The sequence below is a fragment of the Nerophis ophidion genome, linkage group LG03, assembly GCF_033978795.1.
Source record: "Nerophis ophidion isolate RoL-2023_Sa linkage group LG03, RoL_Noph_v1.0, whole genome shotgun sequence".
Classification (NCBI taxonomy): domain Eukaryota; kingdom Metazoa; phylum Chordata; class Actinopteri; order Syngnathiformes; family Syngnathidae; genus Nerophis; species Nerophis ophidion.
The window spans coordinates 41,391,642-41,417,363 of NC_084613.1; the positions used below are offsets into that span (position 1 = coordinate 41,391,642).

Here is a 25,722-nt window from a genome sequence, read left to right on the forward strand (position 1 = left end):
TACAATTCTTCGCTACATCTGTTAGTGCAAGTTTAAGCTCTACTATGCAAAGCAAAAGCCAGTGGGAGAGTGGCCGTGCGCAACCCGAGGGTCCCTGGTTCAAATCCCACCTAGTACCAACCTCGTCACGTCCGTTGTGTCCTGAGCAAGACACTTCACCCTTGCTCCTGATGGGTGCTGGTTGGCGCCTTGCATGGCAGCTCCCTCCATCAGTGTGAATGTGTGTGTGAATGGGTAAATGTGGAAGTAGTGTCAAAGCGCTTTGAGTACCTTGAAGGTAGAAAAGCGCTATACAAGTACAACCCATTTATTTATCAACAACATCCAGAAATTTCTCTGGGACCGAGATCATCTAAGATGGACTGGTGAAAAGTGGAAAAGTGTTCTGTGGTGTGACGAGTCCACATTTCAAATTAATTCTGGAACTATTCGACATCGTGTCATCCGGAACAAAGGGGAAGCGAACCATCCAGAATGTCATCGACGCAAAGTTCAAAAGCCAGCATCTGTAATGGAATGGAGGTTCATTAGTGCCCAAGGCATGGGTAACTTATACATCTGTGAAGGCACCACTAATGCTGAAAGGTACATACAGGTTTTGGAACAACATATGCTGCCATCTAAGCGCCGTCTTTTTCATGGACACCCTTGTTTATTTCAGCAAGACAATGCCAAGCTACATTCAGCACGTGTTACGACAGCGTGGCTTCATAAAAAAAGAGTGCGGGTACTTTCCTGGCCCGCTGAAAATGTGTGGCACATTATGAAGCGTAAAATACGACAGCGGAGACCCTGGACTGTTGAACGACTGAAGCTCTACATAAAACAAGAATGGGAAATAATTCCACTTTCAAAGCTTCAACAATTAGTTTCCTCAGTTCCCAAACGTTTATTGAGTGTTGTTTAAAAAAAAAAAGGTGATGTAACACAGAGGTGAACATGCCCTTTCCCAACTGCTTTGGCACGAGTTGCAGCCATGAAATTGTAAGTTAATTATTATTTGCAAAAAAAAAAATTAAGTTTATGAGTTTGAACATCAAATATCTTGTCTTTGTAGTGCATTCAATTGAATATGGGTTAAATAGGATTTGTAAATCATTGTATTCCGTTTATATTTACATCTAACACAATTTCCCAACTCATATGGAAACGGGGTTTGTACATACAAACAAACATACAATTATTCATACTCATTTATTCATCCATACATACAGTACATACATATGCACGCACATAGGCATATACCCACTTACATAGGTACATACGCTCGCACATACATCCACAAATACAGTACATTCACACATGCACGCATTCACGCACACACACACACACACACACACACACACACACACACACACACACACACACACACACACACACACGCATGCACGCACACGCTTGCACGCACACATACACACACACACACACACACACACACACACACACACACACACACACACACATGCATACCGGGCTGGTGTTCAGCGTTTTCCTGCTGAAATGAGCAGACTGTTGAAAATAGGAATCGTGGATTACTTTTCACAAATAAGATTTAACATTATTGTATTTTGTGAAAAGAATATTACCACAGAGTTGAGAAGGAGCAAAGATCTTCAATAGTACTGAAATCGTAGCCGCTAGCAAACAAGAGTATGACCATAGTAGAATTGCCTGTCAATGAAATTAATTAAATTAAAGAATGTCATACTTGAATAACATTAAGTTGAAATAAATGGTGGCATCATCCCTTCAGTGTGCATATTGTATACAGTTATCTGCAAACTTATGAAATGTTCTATTTTGTCTTCATTATTTTGACAGAATGCACCAGAATTCTTCATTTGTATGTGAAAATCACAGATAAATCTTCTGGGGGAGGATGACCCCCATACAGGGGTTTGGTTTACAAACTTTCAGCCCCACCTAAAACAAAATTCACCAGCCACCACTGATTACGAGGCATTCTCATTTTAAGCAAAGTACAAGACAATATTTTCTCAACGCTGCCCTGCCCAAGATGGCGGCAAGGAGGCGGAGGATGCGGTGGAGCGGAGAGGCGGGGCTTGCTGGGAGCAAGGCCTCCACAATCTAAATCAGGTGCACGGCACTCACACCTGCACACAATTAACTCATCTCCTCCTGCTGTATAAAAGGGGAGAAGGAGGAGAGATCAAGGAAGGAGTTGGAGTGTCGTAGCAGATGCAGTGCGTGAAGAGCAAGAGCAAGAGCAAGAGCAAGAGCAAGAGCAAGAGCAAGAGCAAGAGCAAGAGCAAGAGCAAGAGCGACAGAAAGCCGCCGCCGACGACGATGTCGGCTGAAAATCGACCGGCGAACGAGCAGTGGAGGAAGGAGCTGAAAAGCGATCCAAACTGCAGCCAAGCTTTATTGCAAAATAAATAAGTCAAACCTGCTAAAGAGATGTCCTTCCTTGGTGGTCTGTTGAACCCGAGCGACGACAGTAAGAGACTGTCACATTTGGCACCCAACGTAGCTGGACCACCGGAGGCGGGGGAGGACGATCCCCCGTGGGCCCTAATCGGCGCGCTCACACAGCTCGCAGCCGGCAAAATTGCCGACTTTTGCAGTCGCTGGCGGACAAGGTGGGGGGGTGCGGTGAGTGCCCCCCCAAAGAAGTACAACCACAAGACTGGAAGGGGGAGAAAGAGGACGCCAGGGAGGCCTTGGCTGAAGCGTCACACCAGGAAGACTGTGCGGGTGAAGCTCCAGTGGCGTCTACAGACCAGCAGGGCGAGCTGTCGGCTAAAGAGAGGGAGGCCGAGCTAGCCTCGGTGGAAGAAGTGGTGATGGTGGAAGGAAAAGAGGAAGAGGAAGAAGTCAAAGAGGACGAAGAAGAAGAAGACAAAGGTCAAAGAGGACAAAGAAAAGGAAAAAGCAGAAGAAGACGAAAAGGACAAAGAAAAGGTCCAAGAGGACGAAGAAAAGGACAAAGAAGAAGAAGACGAAAAGGACAAAGAAGGTCAAAAAGGACAAAGAAGAAGACAAAGAAAAGGTCGAGGAGGAGGAGGAGGAGGAGGAGGAGGAGGAGGAGGAGGAGGAGGAGGAGGAGGAGGAGGAGGAGGAGGAGGAGGAGGAGGAGGAGGAGGAGGAGGAGGAGGAGGAGGAGGAGGAGGAGGAAGAAGAGAAAACAGGTGGCGGTGGCAGTTTTTTTTCCCCCCTGTCCCTTCAAAAAAGGGAAGGGGGAGCAGCCTCAGCCGGGCGGAAGCCCGGCTTGCGTCTGGCAATGGAGGACTGTGGAGAGACGGAGCCAACGGGCTGGCGGCAGGGCAGGGAACATGCTGCCCTGCCCAAGATGGCGGCAAGGAGGCGTAGGATGCGGTGAAGCGGAGAGGCAGGGCTTGCTGGGAGCAATGCCTCCACAATCTAAATCAGGTGCGTGGCACACACCTGCACACAATTTACTCATCTCCTCCTGCTGTATAAAAGGGGAGAGATCAGGGAAGGAGTTTGAGTGTCCGCAGCAGATGCACTGCGTGAAGAGCATGAGCGACAGAAAGCCGACGGCAGCGGCTGAAAAGCGACCGGCGAACGAGCAGTGGAGGAAGGAGCTGAAAAGCGATCCAAACTGCAGCCAAGCTTTTTTGCAAAATAAATAAGTCAAACCTTCTAAAGAGATGTCCTTCCTTGGTGGTCTGCTGAACCCGAGTGACGACAGTAAGAGACTGTCACACTAACATTGTTGGGTAAAACAGAATTGGATTTTATTCTGAATCCAGTGAAGCAAATTGGTGGTTTTAGCTGATATAAAGAATTTCAGGTGTGTATATACTGTATGTTTATGTTTAAGTATTTGGCAGACGCTTTCATCCAAAACGACATACATAACAAATACATATAAAACAATCACTTTATACATTATCATTTAAGAGAAGAATGTAATACAAAATATCAATACGAAGTGTCAAGACAGAATAAACTCTCTTCTGCTGCAGCATGAATTGATACCATGAATACCATGATTTTTTATTTTTTTTTTGTCATGAAAAAGGGAGGTTTTTGGGGTTGGTGCAAGTGTATTTTGTGTTTTTTATGTTGATTTAATAAACAAAAATAATTACTCCCAATAGGTGTAAAAGTAAGTGCATCTCTATATTCCTTCAAAATCGCTCTAAAACACCTCCGGGCAACTTCAACCCTTTACTAATACCCTCCTCCATTTACATCCCATCTCCCCGTATTATAAATAACCTAATGTAAATAATCAAATGTACTTCTAATGTATTTACTTGCTCTTATGCTAGCTGAACTCACTATATTCTCTGCTGGCTGTACATATCTTACTGTAAGACCTAAACCGTTTCAATGTCCATTTCTCTGTTGATGCAATTGTTGATGACTGAAGTACTGATATCAACCAAAGCTCCTCATCCCACCCCCCGGATTGTAAATAATGTAAATAATTCAATGTATATACTACGATGATTAACCTGTGTGATGACTGTATTATGCTGATAGTATATATTTGTACCATGAATTGATTAACGTGGACCCCGACTTAAACAAGTTGAAAAACTTATTCGGGTGTTACCATTTAGTGGTCAATTGTACGGAATATGTATGGAACTGTGCAATCTACTAATAAAAGTATCAATCAATCAATCAACCAATCAATAAACAAATAGAAATTAACAAAAACAATTTTTTTCATAAAAATTCTTCTGCGGCCTGGTACCAACCGGTGGTTGGGGACCACTGATTTACAGCATATAAGAATATTCCATTACCGTTAAGCAAATTAGGAATAATAAAACACGCCAAAACATGTGTCCTTTATCATAGATACACGTATGACAAACAACCGCGTGAAAATCAACGGTATTCCGTGAGGTAGGATGAATTAAATCAGTGGTCCCCAACCACCGGGCCGCAGAAGAATTTGTTATTTAAAAAAAATAAATAAATAAAATATACATATATTTTTTAAATTAAATCAACATAAAAAACACAATATACACTTACAATTAGTGCACCAACCACAATTACCTCCCTTTTTCATGACAAAAACGTCCCTTTTTCATGACAAAAAATAAAAAAACAAAAAAAAACAAACAAAAAAAGGGACCCCCCCCGGGCCGCGGGACAAATTATTAAGCGTTGGGGACCACTGAATTAAATGATCCTGCCAAATGAATTGCACTGAAAGGAGCGGATCACCACTCCAAGATGGCGGCCCCGCGACTCGTCAGCGCCAGTAGGCAGTAGCGCTCGATGCTGTATCTACTTCTAAGATGTCTATGGCCTTTACTATTTTCGCCTTCACGTTCATTGGCTACAGACAGTGCGCGCGTCATGTCTACGTTGCTGTGTCTATTGCATTCGGCTAGGTGCTAACGCTACTTTGTTGACATAATAATCTATTCCATTGAAAATAACACAAAGTGTCGCTTCGCTGGATGATTTCACGTATAACGGTGAGCTCGCACCACACTAGCGTTGTTCTAACTCGACAAATGACCACAATGTATATGAATAACACGCGAACCGTCTGATTTACGTGGAAATTGGCTGCTATCGCTAACAATACAGCTAGCTAAACTGGCACTACAATAAGACCAGAGACCATAAACAATTTAATGTTTTTCGTCTGTACGAGAATGTACTCTAAATAACAATGAATGTAACTTTAACAACACACGTTAGAACATCTTTAGTCCAGCGCCCGTGTGTTTTCTTGACAACACGGTGGCTGTTGCTATACAGATTACTCCACTTGTACCAACCACTTTTATCGTCCTCGTGTTAGTTAATTAATTTGAGTAGACTTGTCTAATTTATACTGAATATTATATATATTCAAATAATTTGTTCAGTAATGTTTTCCCATACACAAATGATCATTTGATAGTAAACAATGCATCTCAATGTGTCCTTAGTGGAAGGTGTGGTTCATCGCAGCTTCCTAACATGGAGATAGTGACTGGAAACCCTCCTTCAGCTGTGTGGAGATGACCTGCCACTCTTTCAGGAATGGTCAGAATGGGGCCAGATGTGCCCCTTCTCAATGAGTACAAGCAGGAGTTCTTCTGGAAGCGTTTTCCCCAGACAGTGTTGGGGGGTCCACGCTTTAAGTTGGGCTACTGCGCTCCGCCGTACGTCTATGTCAATCAGGCCGTCCTCTTCTTGTCGCCATGGCTGTTTGGGGGTGTTGGCACACTCCTCTGCCAGTTGCAGCTGCTTCAGGCGGTCTATGGTGCACTTCTATCCGGCGTGCTGATGTTTGGCGCGGCGGCGGGAGTCCAGGCTGTAGCGTTGTATGCTGGACGACAGAGCGGCGCAGTGGAGAGGCTTGGTGCGCCCAACATCCTAGTTGATGAAGAGGAAGTGGAATTCACACACTGCGCCAGCCCCGAGACAGTCCGATTTATTGCCCCTGGTAAGAGATTTGGGCTGAATGTGGTGTTGCATACAGTACTGGCAGGGCTGCTGTGTGGATTTGGGACATGGTACGTGCTTCTTGGCAGACTGACAGCTCTCTATGGCAGCATTGGTGTGTCCTTGGTCGTTTTTGTTCTCAGCTGGGTGACTCTGTGTATAGCAGAGTACTCCCTGGTTGTAAATACAGCCACCGAGACAGCTACTTTCCAGGCACAGGACACTTACGAGATTACCCCACTCACGCGACCCCTCTACATTTTCATCTTTATTGTTGTGGACTTGGCAGACAGGTAAAAAACCTAAACAAAGTCTTTCAATCGTCATTCAAATCCATTATTGACATTTTGTTTTACTTTCTTGTGTTTAGGTTCTCAGGTCCAGTTCCTGAGCTCCAGCTTGCCAGCCAAATTCTTCATGTGCTTTTTCTCTTCCTACCTCTGCTCTGGGCACTCGGAATACTTCCTCCTTTGGACGCCTTGTTCCTATGGGGAATGGAGCAGGTGCTTGTGTTCGGATTAGGAGGCTCCCCAATGTCAAGCAACCTCAGGTTTAATAAAATTATACTCATTATTCATAGGGTGAGTAGTGTGCAAAAGTTTGAGGAGTGGATACAATTAAAACTCGTATTCGTTCCTTGGTTTGGCTAAGGTTGCGCAGTATAGACGATATAAATTATCTGAATTTGGCTGACGATAGCGCTTTTAATATGATTATTATATCGGGGTAATACATGTTGATTACACATACTAGCTGCGTCCCGCAAATTTGACAGTGACTTGCAAATGAACGTGTCCTTAACACACTGAAAGATTTTGTCTAGTGCCTAACATAGGCGCCGATCCCGAGCACCCACGTGGGATTGATGGCAACTGTCAATCTATAAAATAATGTTTTAAAAATCAATATTGTTGTAGCTAATTTTGTGGCAAGTTTGGTCCGATTTTCAAAAATAATAAAGCCACAAATCATATGGGATATTAACTTCGCTGAACGTCTATTTTTCTTTTTAAATACACACACACACACACACACACACACACACACACACACACACACACACACCGAGGACCCACTGGCAGAAATGTGCAAAGTCACTTCTAAGTCAGGAATCGTAGCGCCTATGGCGGTAAATAAACTATGTTTCCTATAAGTACGATTATCAATGGAGGACGTGGGATCGCTAATGCTACACTACACACTGTTGGAGGATATGCTAACCGCAGGCCAGAGCTTTTGAATGTAATCAAAGGTGGGCGGATCACTACAAATATTAACACTAACAAGACAAAGTATATTATATATGTCTGATGTCTACAGACTATATTTTATCATCAAAAAATAATTTGTTGTTATTGTTTACAAACTCAGATTAATAAGTCCCCGGACACATGAGGATGTCAAGGGCAAACACAAATGTATTTGCATTGGTATAGCAAACATTGCCCCTGTAACTACTTTGTATTGGATCGATACCCAAATGTATAGCATTGTCCAAAACTGATGTAATGTATCAACAAACAATAGAAGAATAAATCCTCATTAAATTTTAACAGAAGTTTAAATGTAACAACAGAAAGTAACCAGCTATCAACAGTAAATTGGCAAGTAGATTAATAATAGTTGTGATACAACTGGAAAGGATGTAAAACTTTACCACATATGCAAGTAGCCAGATTAGGATACTTTGAAACTCCTTTTGAAATGGTTCTATTACTATTTATATGCCAAATATGTACTGTGATATGTATCATTATTGCAGAAGTCTGCAATATATATCCCGATATAGATATCAGGCCATATTGCCCAGTCCTAGGTTGGGCCAACTTGGCACCTAATGTTGGTTCGGGTGAGTGGTCTGATCCACACTCAAGATTGCTACTCTTCCCCTATTCTGCCACAATGGCAAGAGGTGGCCTGGTGCCAAGTACGATTGGTCATGGACATGTGAAACAAAGCTGAGTCGTTGGAGGACTGTAATGCTGGTTTCATTTACACAGTAAATAAATCAGGGGTGAGCATAGGTCCATTCTTATTTTTTTTTACTGGCCCATGGCATATTCCCATAATTTGTTTTTGAAGATAATTCATAAATAATTAGATATTATTCGACATCACACCAATTTGCTTTGTCAACTTTAACCCAAAACTATGATGTGGAGGTTTTGATCAGATAGCTTAGCTTGTATTGACCTATATTGGAAAGGTTTTTAGAATCTTTAATGTACAAAATGTTAATCGACATAGGCACCTTATGTCCTTCCATATTTTTCTATGTGGCCTTCACTTAAGTTTGGACACTACTGATATAAAAACAGTGGTAGTTCAGGTTTTGTTATTAATCCATTCCAAAAGGTATGATAGAGACTTAATACAGGAGTTTGTAAACCGAAGCAAATTGATCCCGATTAAATATCGGACGATACATTTTGGTCCGATATAGGGAATTATGACAATAACAGTACAAAATAACCCCGAATAACAGATAAAAAAAAGTGCTTTAATGAAGCAAGATTATCCCTACTGTGCTGTAAGTGTGTTAGTGTGAGCAAAACAAGCTCTCTTTTCTCCCAAGTGCTGTAAACGCCTGTCTTCCCCTGAGAGCATTGTAAACAAAGGTGGCGCCGATCATGTGAGAAAGACATTTCACATGCTATTTTCACTAAACGTTCTGCATGCTTTTCACTCGGGTAGGAAAAAAACAAAGATTCAACACATCAAACTTGATCAACCATTTGAAACGGCAACATTGCTATGGCGGTACGACGCTACTTCAACCACTGTTGAAGAACTTAAAAGATCGTAGTTAACAAAATAATCAAAATTCGGGATCATACACTGCTGTGTGTATGTTGGAATTGTAATTCCTACAATTAACATCACTTTTACGTTTTTTGAAGACTGAGTGCAAGGGAGAGCCACACGGAGACCACCTTCATAGTTATTTCTTGAATTCAATAGTATTTGTCACCATCCATCCATCCATCCATCCATCTTCTTCCGCTTATCTGAGGTCGGGTCGCGGCGGCAGCAGCCTAAGCAGGGAAGCCCAGACTTCCCTCTCCCCAGCCACTTCGTCCAGCTCTTCCCGGTGGATCCCAAAGTGTTCCCAGGCCAGCCAGGAGACATAGTCTTCCCAACTTGTCCTGGGTCTTTCCCGTGGCCTCCTACCAGTTGGACGTGCCCTAAACACCTCCCTTAGGAGGTGTTCGGGTGGCATCCTAACCAGATGCCTGAACCACCTCCTCTGGCTCCTCTCGATCGGGAGGAGAAGCGGCTTTACTTTGAGCGCCTCCCTGATGGGATAGCTTCTCACCCTATCTCTAAGGGAGAGCCCCGCCACCCAGCAGAGAAAAGTCATTTTGGCCGCTTGTACCCGTGATCTTATGCTTCCGGTAATGACCCAAAGCTCATGACCATAGGTGAGGATGGGAACGTAGATCGACCGGTAAATTGAGAGCTTTGCCTTCCGGCTCAGCTCCTTCTTCACCACAAAGGATCGGTACAACGTCCGCATTACTGAAGACGCCGCACCGATCCGTCTGTCGATCTCATGATCTACTCTCCCATCACTCGTGAACAAGACTCCTAGGTACTTGAACTCTTCCACTTGGGGCAGGGTCTCCTCCCCAACCCAGAGATGGCACTCCACCCGTTTCCGGGCAAGAACCATGGACTCGGACTTGGAGGTGCTGATTCTCATTCCGGCTGCTTCACACTGGGCTGCGAACCGATCCAGTGAGAGCTGAAGATCCCGACCAGATGAAGCCATCAGGACCACATCATCTGCAAAAAGCAGAGACCTAATCCCGCGGCCACAGAACCGGAACCCCTCAACGCATTGACTGCGCCTAGAAATTCAGTCCATAATTGTTATGAACAGAATCAACAAAGAACAGTGTTTGTCACCTTCTTTAGTAAATTTTCTTTTTAACTCATGTTATATCTATAAAGGTACTTTATTAATTTAACTGATGCAATTACACGCATGCGCAAGACATGGCATAACACGTCCACTGTAAATATGAATAAATGCTCAATATAATCCCTAAAGTCATATCCTACAACATGTTATTAATAACCTCCAATTTCAACAACGAGAAGTAATACTCACAAAATAATAAAATAAATAATGTTAGGATTGCCTCAGATGGCTGTAGAGAAGATTTTTGCACTGTACTATCTACCATCTGTTTTAATAGTTCCAATTAAGGCTTTTTGCCTGCCTGACGGCTTGCTTCCTCACAGGCTGCTGTTGATGTTTGCTGTGTCTGCTGGCGTCAGCGTGTGCAATTACTTCATCCCATCAACACTGGGAGTTGTCCTCTTCTCTACTGCGACGGGATTCCTGCTTAGCTTGGACCTCAGCCAGGTTGGCACGCTCTGCCAGGCTTGCAGGGCTGAGTGTAGAGACTGTGGATTGCGCAGAGGGGGGTCGCCGCCTCCGCCTCTTTCCAACACCTTTGGTTGGAATTTAGGCTGCTCGGAGGTGTTGCTGTATCTGAGCCTGCTACTGGCGGCCCTAGCTGAAGCAGGCCTTTTGCATCACTTCCTCGCCCCAGCCCAGCCCCCGATTTTGATCAAGGGACCCCAGGCTCCTGTCAGCTACTTCCTCCTGCTCATATTCTCATTCTGCTGGGTTCTCAGAGAGATACAGGGGGCCTATGTATTTGGAGGGTTATTTCTCAATCCACTCTACCCTAAAGGCATGTCCAATGTGCAGACTTTTAAGCAGAAAAATAGAGGATTATTCATTGCTGCAGCCATCAGAAGAGTCCTTCTTTATCTTGGTGAGAAGTCTATTTTTTTCAAAAGTGCATCCCAAAAGTTGACAACATTATTTTGTGTGTGAGTCATTATTGTCATGTGTTCACAGTGTCGCCATTTGCTTTGATTGCTTTCCTGTCTATGGACAAATCTCTGCAGCAGCTCCATGGGGTTTCTCTCAGTGTGGGGTTTACTCGAGCCTTCAGAGTGGTAGGCACACAAAAGCTTTTAATTTGTGTGAAACAAAAACAATTGTAAAATTTGTTTTTGTATTGACTTTTTGCAGATGTGTAATTGATTGGTTGTTCAAAGGAAGACTGTAAACGTGTTAATGTTATGGTTGCTTTTTTCCACACACAAAAAGCCTTGTTTTTTGAGTATTTGTCTGGTCAGTGATGTGTGCTTTGTTTCTGTGTAGGCGTGGCAGAGCTCAGAGGATGCTTTACTACAAATAATTGTGATCATCATCGTGCGTCTCGCAGCTGGAAACAACACACTACCTGGGTGGGACAATCTGGGTACTGGAGTTCAGCTTCTACTGGTGAGATTTATCCCCCTTTTCCTTCGTACGTGAGACTCATAAATGCAGATGTTTTGACTTTGTAAAACAATAAACAGCATGTTATGGTTGATTTGTTTTGGACATGCTAAAACCAGTCACTTTAAGGACCAATACATAATTATATTTCCTCAATTCAACATGTCAGAAAAGAAGGATGATACAGAGCTGTGTAGTTGGAAAAATACACTCATGCGAAATATGCAAATTTAATTTCTCTAAAATTGTGGACACTTGACAAAAAAGGAACCCAAAACATTTTGCTGCGGCTCTAGATAAAGGTGTAAATGTTTATTTTTTACTATTTCAGTCTCAATGGCATCAGTGGAACCGTACATCTTCCACTACCATAATGGCACCTCTTATTTGTTTTATCTACCATGAACAAGGAAGTAGCTTTAATTAATCAAGGCCTTTCATAGCGGCCTTATCGGAGATTTGCATTCTATTAAGTGACATCATACTATTGTTATTAGTAGCTGTCCTGAAATTGTAGCCTCTACTCTAAAATATGCTATGCTTAAATTTTGTGCATTGTCTATTTCAACAACTAAATGCTTCACCCTATTATAATGCACTGCTAATTTGAATACATACATACATACCAGTGATGTGCCGATCGGCCAATTTTCTTGAAAAAGTATGATTGGCCGTTGCCGAAGAATGCCTTTTGATGCTGTTCACAAATGCCGATCCTCTCTGGCTTACGTGCAGCTAACAGCTAATCATCCATCCATCCCTTTCCTACCGCTTGTCCCGTTTGGGGTTCTCTCCAGGTACTCCGGCTTCCTCCCACCGCCAAAAACATGCACCCGGGGATAGGTTGATTGGCAACAGCTAATTATGTCTCCCCTAAACTATTAATAATCACCTAAATTATGGCAAATGTCTTAGTATTGTAAGTATCAGTAGTTTCATCACTGGAGGACGAGGCAAAAGATGTTACACACAGAGTTGAAGCCTGGAGCAGGCATGCTAATAGCTAAGCTAAACTAGCTTAAAACAACATCAATAAATAACTGCTAAGTAAGCTTTAAAGTGGCCCTACAATGCAAAACCAATTTTCTTAACTATTGGTACCTGCTGTTGTGCATAAGTCCCAAAAATTTGAAATCAAACTGTAGAGGCATTGCGGAGATTTATAAAACAATTTTGCCTTCCTGTATATTTCCTCCAAATGGTCTATTGAGACTTTTCTCAGTTGGTGATGTCACCAATTGGGAACATTGTCAGCGAATTCTTCATTTAAGGTATAATTCTATCCAAACTGCCTTGCGCGCGTCTGCTATTTTTAGATAATGCGCATGCATCTGTAGTTTAGATGACAAAATGGCCAAGATTCGATTTGAAGAACAAAAATTATGTCCCTGCTTGTATTACAGGGCAGCACAGTGGAAAAGGGGTTAGCGTGTCTGCCTCACAATACGAAGGTCCTGAGTAGTCCTGGGTTCAATCCCAGGCTCGGATCCTTTTGTGTGGAGTTTGCATGTCCTCCCTGTGACTGCGTGGGAGACATGCACCTGTGGATAGGTTGATTTGCAACACTAAATTGGCCCTAGTGTGTGAATGTTGTCTGTCTATCTGTGTTGGCCCTGCAATGCGGTAGCGACTTGTCCAGGGTGTACACCGCCTTCCGCCAAATTGTAGCTGAGATAGGCACCAGCGGCCCCTGCTACCCTAAAATGGAATAAGTGGTAGAAAATGGATGGATGGTTGTATTACAAGACACTAATCAAACCTCCAGTCTTATCTGAAGAAGTAAGAAGTGCCTGGCTAGATTTTTAGTTTTCGTGGCAATGGACCTTTAACTGTGAAGAAGTCTCTATATGTGTGTTCAGACAGTAGTCCTGCTTCACCCAAAAACCTTCACAAAATGATAGATTTTCAGAAAACCTACTTTGAAATGAGCACTAAGTAACTTTTCAACCTCGATTAAATATTTTCATAACTTTTGGGATGACACATCGACTTGAAAGACACCCCTGACATGGCCTGAAGGGGTTTATATCGCTTTTACTGGCACTTAGCAACTTTGAGGAGGGTGGCAGGAGACGCTGCCACAAAAAAACTACACATTTTCTGACTTGCTTTACGGTTGTGGTCCCCAACCACCGGGCTTGATTGGTACCGGGCCGCAGAATATTTTTTAAATAATTTTAATTATTTTTTAATTAAAATAAATAAATAAATAAATATTTTTTTATTAAAACAACATAACAAACACAAGATACACTCACAATTAGTGCACCCACCCAAAAAAAACCTCCCTTTTTCATGACAAAAACCTCCCTTTTTCATGACAAAGGGAAAGACCCCCCCCAATGATGAATGTAGCTATCTTACACTTCTACTGTAAGATAATAGCACAGATCTATTCAACTGGCAGCCCTCGGGCCACATCCGGCCTGCCGAACATCACTCAAATAGGCCTGATGAAACCTTTAAAACTAGGGTTGATCATGTATGCAGTAGTACAGCCACCCCACAGGGGGCAACAGCGAGGCATATGTATCACAGTGAAGCAGCAGTGACACATAAAAAATCAAAAATAAATAGCAAAATTCTGACATAACAACTGGACAACAAAGTAATAAGTGTTTTCTGGTGGATCTTTTAAGCGACTGACACATTGATCCTGACAAGCAGTAACAATGGTAGAAATCCACAAGTGTAAGCTTCATCACGAAACTTGGCCAAACATTTGTAAGTAGATATTGTGCGTGGAGATATTTAGTTTGTTTTGTATTGAAAATTCTGGATCCCAACTTAAGAGGTGTTTTGAGATAAGAAAAAAGAAAACACTTGAAAATAATATAAGAAAAGTCAAATATAATCTCCAAACTTCTTGAAAACATTTAGCTATGCTCTGTTCTTCAGCTAACATAAAAACAAAATAATAAAATGTGAAATAAAGTGCCCTGGTTGAAGAGGACATGTTTAAAAGTCAGCAGCAACATGAAAATAACTGTTTAAGTTAAGTTAAAGTACCAATGATTGTCACACACACACTAGGTGTGGTGAGATTATTTTCGGCATTTGACCCATCACCCTTGATTATCCCCTGGGAGTTGAGAGGAGCCGTGAGCAGCAGCGGTGGCCGCGCCCGAGAATCATTTATGGGGATTTTATCCCCTATTCCAACCCTTGATGCTGAGCGCCAAGCAGGGAGGTAATTGATCCCATTTTTATACTCTTTGCTCTAACTCGGCCGGGTTTTGAACTCACGACCTACCGATTTTAGGGCGGACACTCTAACCCAGGGGTAGGGAACCTATGGCTCGCGAGCCAGATGTGGCTCTTTTGATGACTGCATCTGGCTCTCGGAAAAATCTGAGCTGACATTGCTTAACACGATAAGTAATGAATAATTCCACTTGTAATCACAGTGTTAAAAACAACGTTCAAAATATAAAACATTCTCATGCATTTTTAATCCATCCATCCATTTTACCACCGCACCTGTTCAAGAAGTTGCGTTAATGGTAAGAAGTTATTCATTTATTATTGGTTAGTGTGGGGCTTGCCCTCCTGGGGGTTCTTCAAACCACCAAGCACCGACATGAGAGCCTGTTTCAGGGTTACATTAGTTTTTTATTTTTCAATAAGTCTATCAGTTGCTTTCCAGCAATTGTTTTTTTTATCTTTCGTTCTCGCTCGTGCTCTGGCTCCAGCCCCAACCCCGTCTCTCCTCCTGGCCGCTGCTTATAACAGAGCAACAGGTGATTAGATAACAAGGCCCAGGTGGGCCATCTAGGCACCTGTCGCTGATTTCGAGGCCGATCCTGGCAACACCCCGCTTCGCTGCAGGCCCGCAGGCCACTCCCCCTCCACAGTTAGCTTCAGAATAACAATATTATTACAAAGAATAAGAGACCTATTATACAATAGAAATGTTGGTCTTACTTTAAAATGCACGCGTTTAGCTGTGTTCAGTGTTAAAAAAAATATTGTATGGCTCTTACGGAAATACATTTTAAAATATTTGGCTTCTTGGCTCTCTCAGCCATAAAGGTTCCCGACCCCTGCTCTAACCACTAGGCGACTGGGCAGGTTCTATCATTGATTTGTTGTTCAATATTACCTCCAACTCTCATAATTACAACCATTTTTAATTTACAGTTTTTCTCAAGTGATGGTAAAAAAAGCGTCTTTTACTGACCAGTTCCTTCATCTAAAATATAGTTTCATCCACGTTGGATCGAGTGTGTGAGTTAAGAGGAGCATGTCACAGGTGGGGTGGGGTGGGGTGGATACACCGAGCTCTCTGCGTGAGTGATTAATAATTTGGTTATGGTTTAAATTTATAAAAAAAATGTTACTCTGTTTTGTCAAATTTGAAATGGATTTATTGTGGAAGCAAAATGCGATTAAAGGTTGCACATGTGCGACAGTTTGTTTTTTTAAGTTGCACAGTCTATTTTTAATCGCATTTGCGAATAAATTTGTCGCACCGTACGGCGCTGATACTGCTGATTTGTTGTGCCCCTACACTTCAGGGAACATCCTTTGGTCTTTAGGCCAGGGTCTCCTAAAGATCCTGAAAAGTCATTTAAAACCCTGGGAGACCTTTGGCCCACAGACTCTGGAGTGACTTGCACCAGTCACTCCGTGTGTTTGACTGTGTTGAAAACATCTGAGCACTTCTCCTTTAAGGAAAGGTCTTAATTAACTTTTTTACTTTCTTTAATCCACTTATAATTTTTCATTCTTTTTATCCTTTTATGATGTTGCCCCTGTTGTTTTAATTCACCTGTTTTGTACAGCACTGATTTTTATCTGTAAAAAGCGCATTTTAAATAAAATGTGCTTACTTACTTACTTACTAACTGAAACTGTAGAATGTGTGATTAATATGTTATTAGTTTTGAGTTTATGAGAAACACAGAGTCAACAATATTACAGTCCTCTAAAGAATAGCCATAACAGTTTCATGTTTCACAACAAGAAAGATATTGAGAAAACAGGTGTGCTCCAATATGTTTGAGAGAGTGAACCTACATGTAGTATATTTAAGTGTATATTTTTCTACAATAACATGTTGTAACTAACATGTTGATATTGCTAAACTGTCAATAACACTCATCATCCATCCATTCATTATTTACCGCTTGTCCCTTTTGGGGTCGTGCGCGGTGCTGGAGCCTATCTCAGCTGCATTCAGGCGGAAGGCAGCGTACACTCTGGACAAGACGCCACCTTATCACAGGGCGAACACAGATGGACAGACAGCATTCAACTAATCATAAAAGCATTTAAAAATCCACGGTTAGTACATGGTATCGATATCAGCCGATCTTACTCATGGATGACCGATACCAGAAACGGCAGCATAAAACCTTGATTTGAACAACCTTAATATATATATACAGACATACATACATGTATAGTACTGTCAAATTATATTTGCTTTCTTGGTAGCGGCTGCTCAAAAATAATGGTATTTTAAAGTTGTTGTGCTGTGACAAAATAAATCATCTCTACAATATATGAAAAATACCATGGTGTTATTTAATTTCCCGTAAGGGTGTATCTTGAAGTAAAATTTGCCACGAGTCAGATTCTCCTCACTCACCTTTGCAGCATTTCAACCAGCCTTTTATGTAGCAATACACGGTTAAAATAAATGAGAGCATGTGGGGTTGAAATAATTTAGGTGATTAATCTGCGTTCATACATGATTAATGTGATCATTTTTTAATATTTATCGCACTCGTTAAATTTGACAGCAACATTAATATTACTAAAATAAACAAAATCTGCCAACAGGGATAACATTTCCTAAAACACTTAAGTCAAATAAAATGGTGTGTTAGTTTCTTGTTCTTCTTTTGAGAAATTATAATTTTTTATATCACAGATTGAAGACGCTGTTACTTGCAAATTTGTCTAACATAGAAAGGATAAGCTCCAGCCCCGCCACAACCCAGAGTTGGATAGTCTGTAAACAAATTGATGGATGGATAGAAAAGGCCTAAAAAAACTAAAGTCAAAAGGGCAAAATGCCCTGGTTTGGTTCTATAGGTGTGTAGACGTGACAGCTGTCATCTGATTTTTATATATACATTTTCTGGTCCCAAAATTAAATAGATATTTAATAGAATGCAGATACTAAAAATAAGGAATGTTAAAACAAGAGCTTCAGTAATGGTAGGTTTCCTCTGTAGGTTGGCCTCCTGATGGACAGACTGACACAGTTCCTGGCCAAATTGAAGTTCACCCTTACTGTGTTGGTGACATCTTGGACGGAAAAGAAGCAGCGTCGCCAATCTGCAGGAACTCTCCTGGCTCTGAACGCTTCCCTAGGTCCTCTCCTGTTGGCCGTGGTGACCTTGTCTGCCCTTCTTTCTGCACCCCTGCTGCCCCTTTTTACCTTGCCCATCTTCCTGGTCGGCTTCCCCAGACCCCAGCGCAGTTGGCCAGGACCCGTAGGTACCGCCTGTCCTTGCTCTGACTCCATCTTCTACCAGCAAATGAGCGGGAGTTTGGCTTCTGCCCTGAGGATGGCCTTTGCAAGAGGGTCTCTTGGTAAGTAATGTATGGTACATTCCTCATTTGTTGGAAATATGCATGTCGTTAATGATTAATATTTTTGTCCTTGCCGTTTGCTGAGTGCAACAACATTTTGCTTAGAATTGTGCTTCCAGTTTGTGCATAAAAGTATGACCGACAAAAAGTTAGTTTAATGTCAAATATATTTTATTAATCACTAGCTTTTTTTAAAATGTGAGTACTTAGGATAATGAGCTTCATGTTAATCTTGATTAACATTTGAACTGACCTGCTTGATGATCAGTGAAACCGACACGTGCCACATTAGGTAAACCTACACAACTAATGAGATTGATATATATTCTGTTAGCCTATGTAGTTCAACCCAACAATTTATAATTTTTACAATTACTATTTTCCACGAAAAAAAAATACAGTGAGTGTCAATCACAATTGAGCATTATCTTTTAAGACATAGTTTTTTATGTATTGGAGCTCATGGGGTTTATACAAGTGAACTGAAGGAAGTCTAGCGTGTATACAAACAAATAATACCAGTATAATGTCGTTTAGGTGATTTTTCACCGTCACTCATATGAAATTAGTCAGTCCTCAATTACTAATATCCATCCATTTTCTACCGCTTATTCCCTTTTGGGGTCGCGGGGGGCGCTGGCGCCTATCTCAGCTACATGTAGAGGGAAAATAAGTAACTAGGTGATAATTTATGAAAATGACTGATTTCACAGCAGGCCAAGCAGGTATTTAGTGTATAATTCAAAACAAGCGCTTGTGTGGTTGATCAACCGTTGATGGTTACAGTCCAGTGATGCCACTTTGAAGTGTTCCCTGTCTTTGCTGACACTGGAGGCTGTGGAGCAGTAAGGCAGTAAAGGGGTCTCCTCCTCATGTCACTTCCCATCATGGCATTCTGAGACGTCGCCACAGGACATGACATTATCCCTGAGCCATGCAAGTACTAGTCGACTAAAAACAAAAGCCCCCCACCCAAAAAAATGAAAACCCACAGCCTTGACAATAGAAATCCAAGGGCAAGCAGGCAGCAATGTTTGTAGTAGTCTAGTACGGTTAATCTTTTCCCCACATATTGATGATTGCATCTTGCAGGTCCTTTAGCTCCTGGTTCTCACTTTCTTGGGCGATTCCAAGACCGCATGGTTTGGATCATGATTCTGGAGAGGGGATATGGCTACTGCACCGTCAACATTAAGGTACACTTTTCTATTGTTTGGAAGTCAGCGTAACCCTACAGTGAGAGGTCCACAATGGCATATAAAACAATGTATAAGCCTTGTTTTAACTTAGACTTTAAACATGTCATTTACCATTTAGGAATTTTAGCCATTTTTCTATAAAGTAGCATAAATGCTGCAAATAACACCTCCATTCAATGGATTCTAAGGGCATTCAATCGATCGCAACTGGACTGTTAGGTTTGCCTTAGAAGATGCTTCGCCTCATACAAACTATCTATCCATTCATTCATCCATTTTCTACTGCTTATTCCCTTTGGGGTCGCAGGGGGCTCTGGAGCTTATCTCTGCTACAATACCAGCTACAATCGGGCGGAAGGCGGGTTACACCCTGGACAAGGACAGGACAAACCTCATCGCAGGGCCAACACAGATAGACAACATTCACACTCACATTCACACACTAGGGCCAATTTAGTGTTGCCAATCAACCTATCCCCAGGTGCTTGTCTTTGGAAGTGGGAGGAAGCCGGAGTACCCGGAGGGAACCCACCCAGTCACGGGGAGGACATGCAAACTCCACACAGATCCCGTGCCCGGGATTGAACGCAGGACTACTCAGGACCTTTGTATTTTGAGGCAGACACACTAACCCCTTTTCCACCGTGCTGCCCTTCATACAAACTATCCATCCATCCATTTCCTACCGCTTATCCCCTTTTGGGGTCGCGGGGGGCGCTGGCGCCTATCTCAGCTACAATCGGGCGGAAGGCGGGGTACACCCTTGACAAGTCGCTACCTCATCGCAGGCCCAGCACAGATAGACAGACAACATTCACACTCACATTCACACACTAGGGCCAATTTAGTGTTGCCAATCAACCTATCCCCAGGTGCATGTCTTTGGAAGTGGGAGGAAGCCGGAGTACCCGGAGGGAACCCACGCATTCACGGGGAGGACATGCAAACTCCACACAGAAAGATGCCGAGCCTGGATTTGAACCCAGGACTGCAGGACCTTCGTATTTTGAGGCAGACACACTAACCCCTTTTCCACTGTGCTGCCCTTCATACAAACTATAATCTCCTAAATCAATGAGTATGAACTGACGAAGCCTGCTTGGATGAGTAGCAAAACATATTTTAAAACTAACTGAACAGTCCAGTTGCGATCATTTTAATTTCATGAGATTACAATAATCTGATGAATGAGAACATAGATAAATATAGTTGACTGCAGTGTATTTTTACAGTCTCCCTGTGTAGTGCAAATAGGGGGTGCGAGGCCAGTGGGCAAACCTGTCCTGGGAGCTCTTGTATGCCACCAACGACGACGAGGAGCGTTACAGCATCCAAGCTAACCCTTTCATGTTAAGGAACCTAACTGTACAGGCAGCAGACCCACCTCCGGGGTACCCCATTTACTCCTCTGCTCCCCTTCATTTCCCCTGCCTCTGACAGCGCTTTTTACTTCACAACCACAAGATTTCATTTTTTTAGGAAATCTGAGAAAAATTTAAGACAACAGGGGGGCAATAGATGATAAAGGCATTAACGGCTTTGGTTGTAGGCAACCAGATGTGTTATTCGTTAACTCCACAAAATAGCAGAAGCTGCATTAGAAATATAACAAATGGTCAGTATCAAGCAGCTTCATTTATCTCTACATGCACTTTAAATGCTTGTAACTTGTATTACTCAGTAATTGACTTGTATACAATAAGCTCATCAGCAGTATTAATGCGGACTGAGCAGTTTGCTTCTTACCGCTATTGCAACATTGGTTTTGTGTTGTGCAATACACTAAGAAGAAACAGTAGTCAAGGCGAGCTTGCTTTTCCTTTCCACTTTCTCGTACACCTCAAAAAGATTATGAAAGTATAAGAAAATTATGTTTTCTCCAATCATCGCCTGTTTCAAATTAACACTGTCCTCATGCTGGTTTGTAAATAAACACCCTGACTACAAATGTAGCACCGTGACTTTGCAATGATGACCAAAGTGTTTGATATCTGCAATCATTTAGTGCTTAAAATCTGGAGGCCATAACTATCACCAAATTCTGAGTTTTGTCACTGGGGGTGCTTTGCTAGGCCTTCATGGCAGCCAGCTTCTTCTTTTTTAAAGCAAAAAAATGCAATAATCATGGGTAAGTCAGGAGACTGATTTCAATCCAGTAGAGTACCGTAAGTTTTTCACTTAATGGAGATTGAAGTGAGGGCAACACAAACAAGCAGCATGTGAAGGTATGGTGGATGCTATGAAGGCCTGGCAGAGCTAAAGAGTCTGCTGACATACATTTTACATGCTAGACTGTATTATTTCATATTCAATGCAGCGGTTTATGAAACAAAATAATTTCACTGTCCAATTACTTGTGGGCCTGACTGCAGATGCATGTTGTTTTTCCCCAAGGGCTTGGAGTTACAGGAGACCTCTTGCCACACTGTAGAAGCGAGGCGTGTTGATGAAGTTTTCGAGGCTGCTTTCGAGCGCCCGGAGCGGCTTGGTTTTACACAAGGTTTAAACCTGCACTGGGCCAATGCTCTCACTCCTTGTGCGGCACTGGCTGTCCGGGTCTATTCGGACGCCCGTAATGTCCTCTCGGGCATCATAGACTCTCACGACAACTTGAGGAAGCTTCAGGATGATTTTCTGAAAGCCCTGGTGTGGCTGCTTCTGCGCTATTGCGTTAGGAAGCATAAAGGATCTCTGTGGAGCTGCGATGAAGGCACTGGAATCGGAGGCAGAAAGTCCCAGACCTCCCAGAGGGCACAGACTACAGGCAACCAGCTGCCTGATACCATTGTGGTGGAGTCCAAAGTGTCTTCTCTCCGGTTCAGACAGGACAGCTCTAGCTTGACGTCTCTTGGTGACTGGTCAGATGAGGATGATCTCTTTGGGCCCCAACCAGCCAGGCGGACAGTGGCCTTAGTGACGGCAGAGGCCCAGTCTGGACACACCGTGTTGCAGACAGGAGCCTCTCTTCCAGGCTCTGTAGAAATGGACAGTCTTTTTGAGAACATGGCCATCTCTGCCCTGCAGCCTTTACAGCCTCTGGGAGTTGGTGTAGGCATGCCAGCGGTCGATAAAGGTCACAACCCCGAGGTTTTCAAAGAGAGTCCCGGCTCTCTCCGCCAGCTCAACTTCAGTTGCCCCCAGTCAGAGGTGTTCAACCTCCCGACAGGATGGAGGACGGCGCCATTGCTGCCCAGCCGACTGCTGCAGCTAAGGCCTTTGTTCCCAGAAGACTGGTTCAGGTTTGCCTTGAGCCAGTTGGGGCCCGTTGTGCAGAGCGTCGAGACCTCTGAGGACATGACCAAAGCTTTGAAGGAAGACGAAACTTTGAGAGACCTTCACACTCAGGTGGCACTTTCGTGTCTGGTGTCGCTAGGCGCTGAGTCCGCCTTCACCAGTCCCAGTTACATCTACAGGCTCTACTGCGGCGATGTGCCATGGACAGAGGGACTAGAGTGGCTCTCCTCCAGTAAAGAACTGTATCAGCTCGCACTTAGGGCCTTCAGGTAAAAGTCACACCCGTGAATTCTTTTCAAAGATTCAAAACATCAGTTATTTTTGTTCTGTTTAGGTTTAGCTTCAAGCTGCTGTTTGATCAAGCCAGCCTTGGGCCCATGGAGTCTCCTGAAGAGATGTTCAGTGCCTTGGAGGAATATGAGCGTGATTGGTACATAGGATTAGTGTCAGAGAAAGGTTGGCATGACAGTGTCCTTCAGGAGAAGCCATTTCTTTTCTCTTTAGGACACGACCTCTCTATGGTAAGCCCACATTTCCAATATGATGTCGAACATCAGGTCCGTATTAATGAGTCTTCTGGTCCACAGGGTACCTATACAGGGAGAGTACTTTCTTTGCAGGAGCAGCTGGTTCAGGTGGGTCGACTGAATGGCGAGGGGGTGCGAGGCCAGTGGGCAAACCTGTCATGGGAGCTCTTGTATGCCACCAACGACGACGAGGAGCGTTACAGCATCCAAGCTCACCCTTTCATGTTACGGAACCTAACTGTACAGGCAGCAGACCCACCTCTGGGGTACCCCATTTACTCCTCTGCTCCCCTTCATTTCCCCTGCCTCTGACAGCACTTTTTACTTCACAACCACAAGATTTCATTTTTTTAGGAAATCTGAGACAAATTTAAGACAACAGCGATCATTTTGGTTGTTTTTTTGATCATTGGATTTATTTATCATGGTGCTTTAATTCAGTCCAACACAAGAAGCAAAAACACAATCAAGTTGCAAGATTTACATTTTAAATGACACAAGAGGAAACATTCACATTAATAGCTTAGTTCATTGGCGCATTTTACTTTACTATAAACTTGCCGCTCTATGACTTTCACAGAATACCTGTTTTTAATTTATGATTGTGCCTCTCCTTGTCTGCTAAAAAGGGACACAAAATACATTTATTTTAAGATATCAAGGATGTGCCTTTGGTATGTATCGTTTTTAGCATTTAGCGCTATTGTTTTGTTTACACCTCACGTTTACAACTTTAAAAATAATACTTCAACAAATGTGTTGTACATATGGATCATTTTTATATGTATACACTTATAATAAAATATCTTGAAAGAAGACAGTTTGCTTTGCATTTCACCAAGTAGGCTATGAAAAATCAACTTTTTAATGACATAAGAGAAATATGCTGATAGCCTTTTTTTGCAATATGGACTGAACTCTCACAATATTATGCTAGATACACTCGATGTTCATTGCATCGGTCGCCCGGGGGAGGGGGGGTGGTTAGGGCCGCGTCCCCATATCTGCGGTTCCCTCCAAGGTTTCTCATGGCCATCCTATTGGGTTGAGTTTTTTCTTGCCCTGGTGTGGGATCTGAGCCGAGGATGTTGCTGTGGCTTGTGCAGCAGCCCTTTGAGACTCTTGTGATTTAGGGCCATATAAGTAAACATTGATTGATTATGTACACTAAAGGTGAGACAATTCTATCGTCTCCCTAATGTGCAAGTACAAATCAGATGAAGCACATAACTGCTACAGGCAGGAGGGACAAACATTGCTCATGAGCATTAAAGCAACAGACACAAACATGACTTACTAAGAGTGCTTTTAACATTCCAGCACTTCTAATACACTAATGTGGGATCTGTTTCAAATTGATGATTAATCCTCAGAATTTTACAAGATAAGTCATCTTTTCATGAGGCCTTGGGCTTGACAAAGTATGCAGAGTCTGCATCCTGCAAAAATAACAAAAATTAATACGATCACTGATTTTTCAAAAGCCCAAAAATTGCCATGACCTCAAAATGCTTGAACTTAACCCGCAGGGGATTACTTAATTTGGACGGAGTAGCTGAAGGACAAACATGTTAAGAGTGTATAAAACATGTTTGGATTCATATTTGATTTGTTAACCCTTTAAATGCCCATTTTATCTAAAAATAAATAAATAATTATACATATACATACAGTGAAGAAAATAAGTATTTGAACACCCTGCTATTTTGGAAGTTCTCCCACTTAGAAATCATGGAAGGGTCTGAAATGTTCACAGTAGGTGCATGTCCACTGTATGAGGGATAACCTAAAAAATAAAATCCAGAAATCACAATCTATGATTTTTTAACAATTTATTCATGTGATACAGCTGAAAATAAGTATTTGAACACCAACATTAATATTTGGTAGAGTAGCCTTTGTTTGCAATTACAGAGGTCAAACGTTTCCTGTAGTTCTTCACCAGGGTTGCATGGACTGCAGGAGGGATTTTGGCCCACTTTTCCACAAAGATCTTCTCTAGATCAGTCAGGTTTCTGGGCTGTCGCTGAGTAACACAGACTTTCAGCTCCCTCCAAAGATTTTCAATTGGATTTAGGTCTGGAGACTGGCTAGGCCACTCCAGAACCTTAATATGGTTCTTACGAAGCCACTTCTTGGTTTTCCTGGCTGTGTGCTTTGGGTCATTGTCATGTTGGAAGATCCAGCCACGACTCATCTTCAAAGAGCTGACTGAGGGAAGGAAGTTTTTGGCCAAAATCTCACAATACATGGCTGCAGTCATCCTCTCCTTAATACAGTACAGTCGTCCTGTCCCAGAGCAGAAAAACACCCCCAAAGCATGATGCTACCACCCCCATACTTCACAGTAGGGATGGTGTTATTCTTCCTCCAAACACACATAGTGGAATTATGGCCAAAAAGGTCAATTTTGGTCTCATCTGTCCACAAAACTTTCTCCCATGACTCCTCTGGATCATCCAAATGGTCATTGGCAAACTTAGGACGGACCTTAACATGTGCTGGTTTAAGCAGGGAAACC

At 42.7% G+C, this 25,722-nt stretch overlaps 2 protein-coding genes across 4 annotated transcripts in view; one reads left to right on the plus strand and one right to left on the minus strand.

Moving 5' to 3' along the window:
- Positions 1 to 5,272: 5,272 nt before the first annotated feature.
- On the plus strand, positions 5,273 to 24,017 carry pcnx4 (pecanex 4). Of its 2 annotated transcripts, XM_061895222.1 has the most exons (12): positions 5,273 to 5,429; positions 5,892 to 6,391; positions 6,554 to 6,683; positions 6,761 to 6,940; positions 10,639 to 11,180; positions 11,267 to 11,367; positions 11,576 to 11,698; positions 17,881 to 18,241; positions 19,334 to 19,437; positions 21,835 to 22,943; positions 23,009 to 23,195; positions 23,262 to 24,017. In XM_061895222.1, exons 2-12 carry the CDS (start codon positions 5,986 to 5,988, stop codon positions 23,511 to 23,513), a joined length of 3,495 nt encoding a protein of 1,164 aa, XP_061751206.1. In that variant the 5' UTR covers positions 5,273 to 5,429; positions 5,892 to 5,985; the 3' UTR covers positions 23,514 to 24,017. The 2 variants fall into 2 exon arrangements, with proteins under 2 accessions (XP_061751206.1, XP_061751205.1); XM_061895221.1 differs by having other exon boundaries at positions 5,892 to 6,683.
- dhrs7 (dehydrogenase/reductase (SDR family) member 7) overlaps positions 23,590 to 25,722 on the minus strand; it is a 34,730-nt gene continuing 32,597 nt past the window's right edge. For both annotated transcript variants that reach the window (XM_061895258.1, XM_061895257.1), the window contains exon 7: positions 23,590 to 24,640. In XM_061895258.1, the coding sequence (XP_061751242.1) occupies positions 24,599 to 24,640 (42 nt within the window). In that variant the 3' untranslated portion in view covers positions 23,590 to 24,598. The remainder of the gene's footprint in view (positions 24,641 to 25,722) is intronic.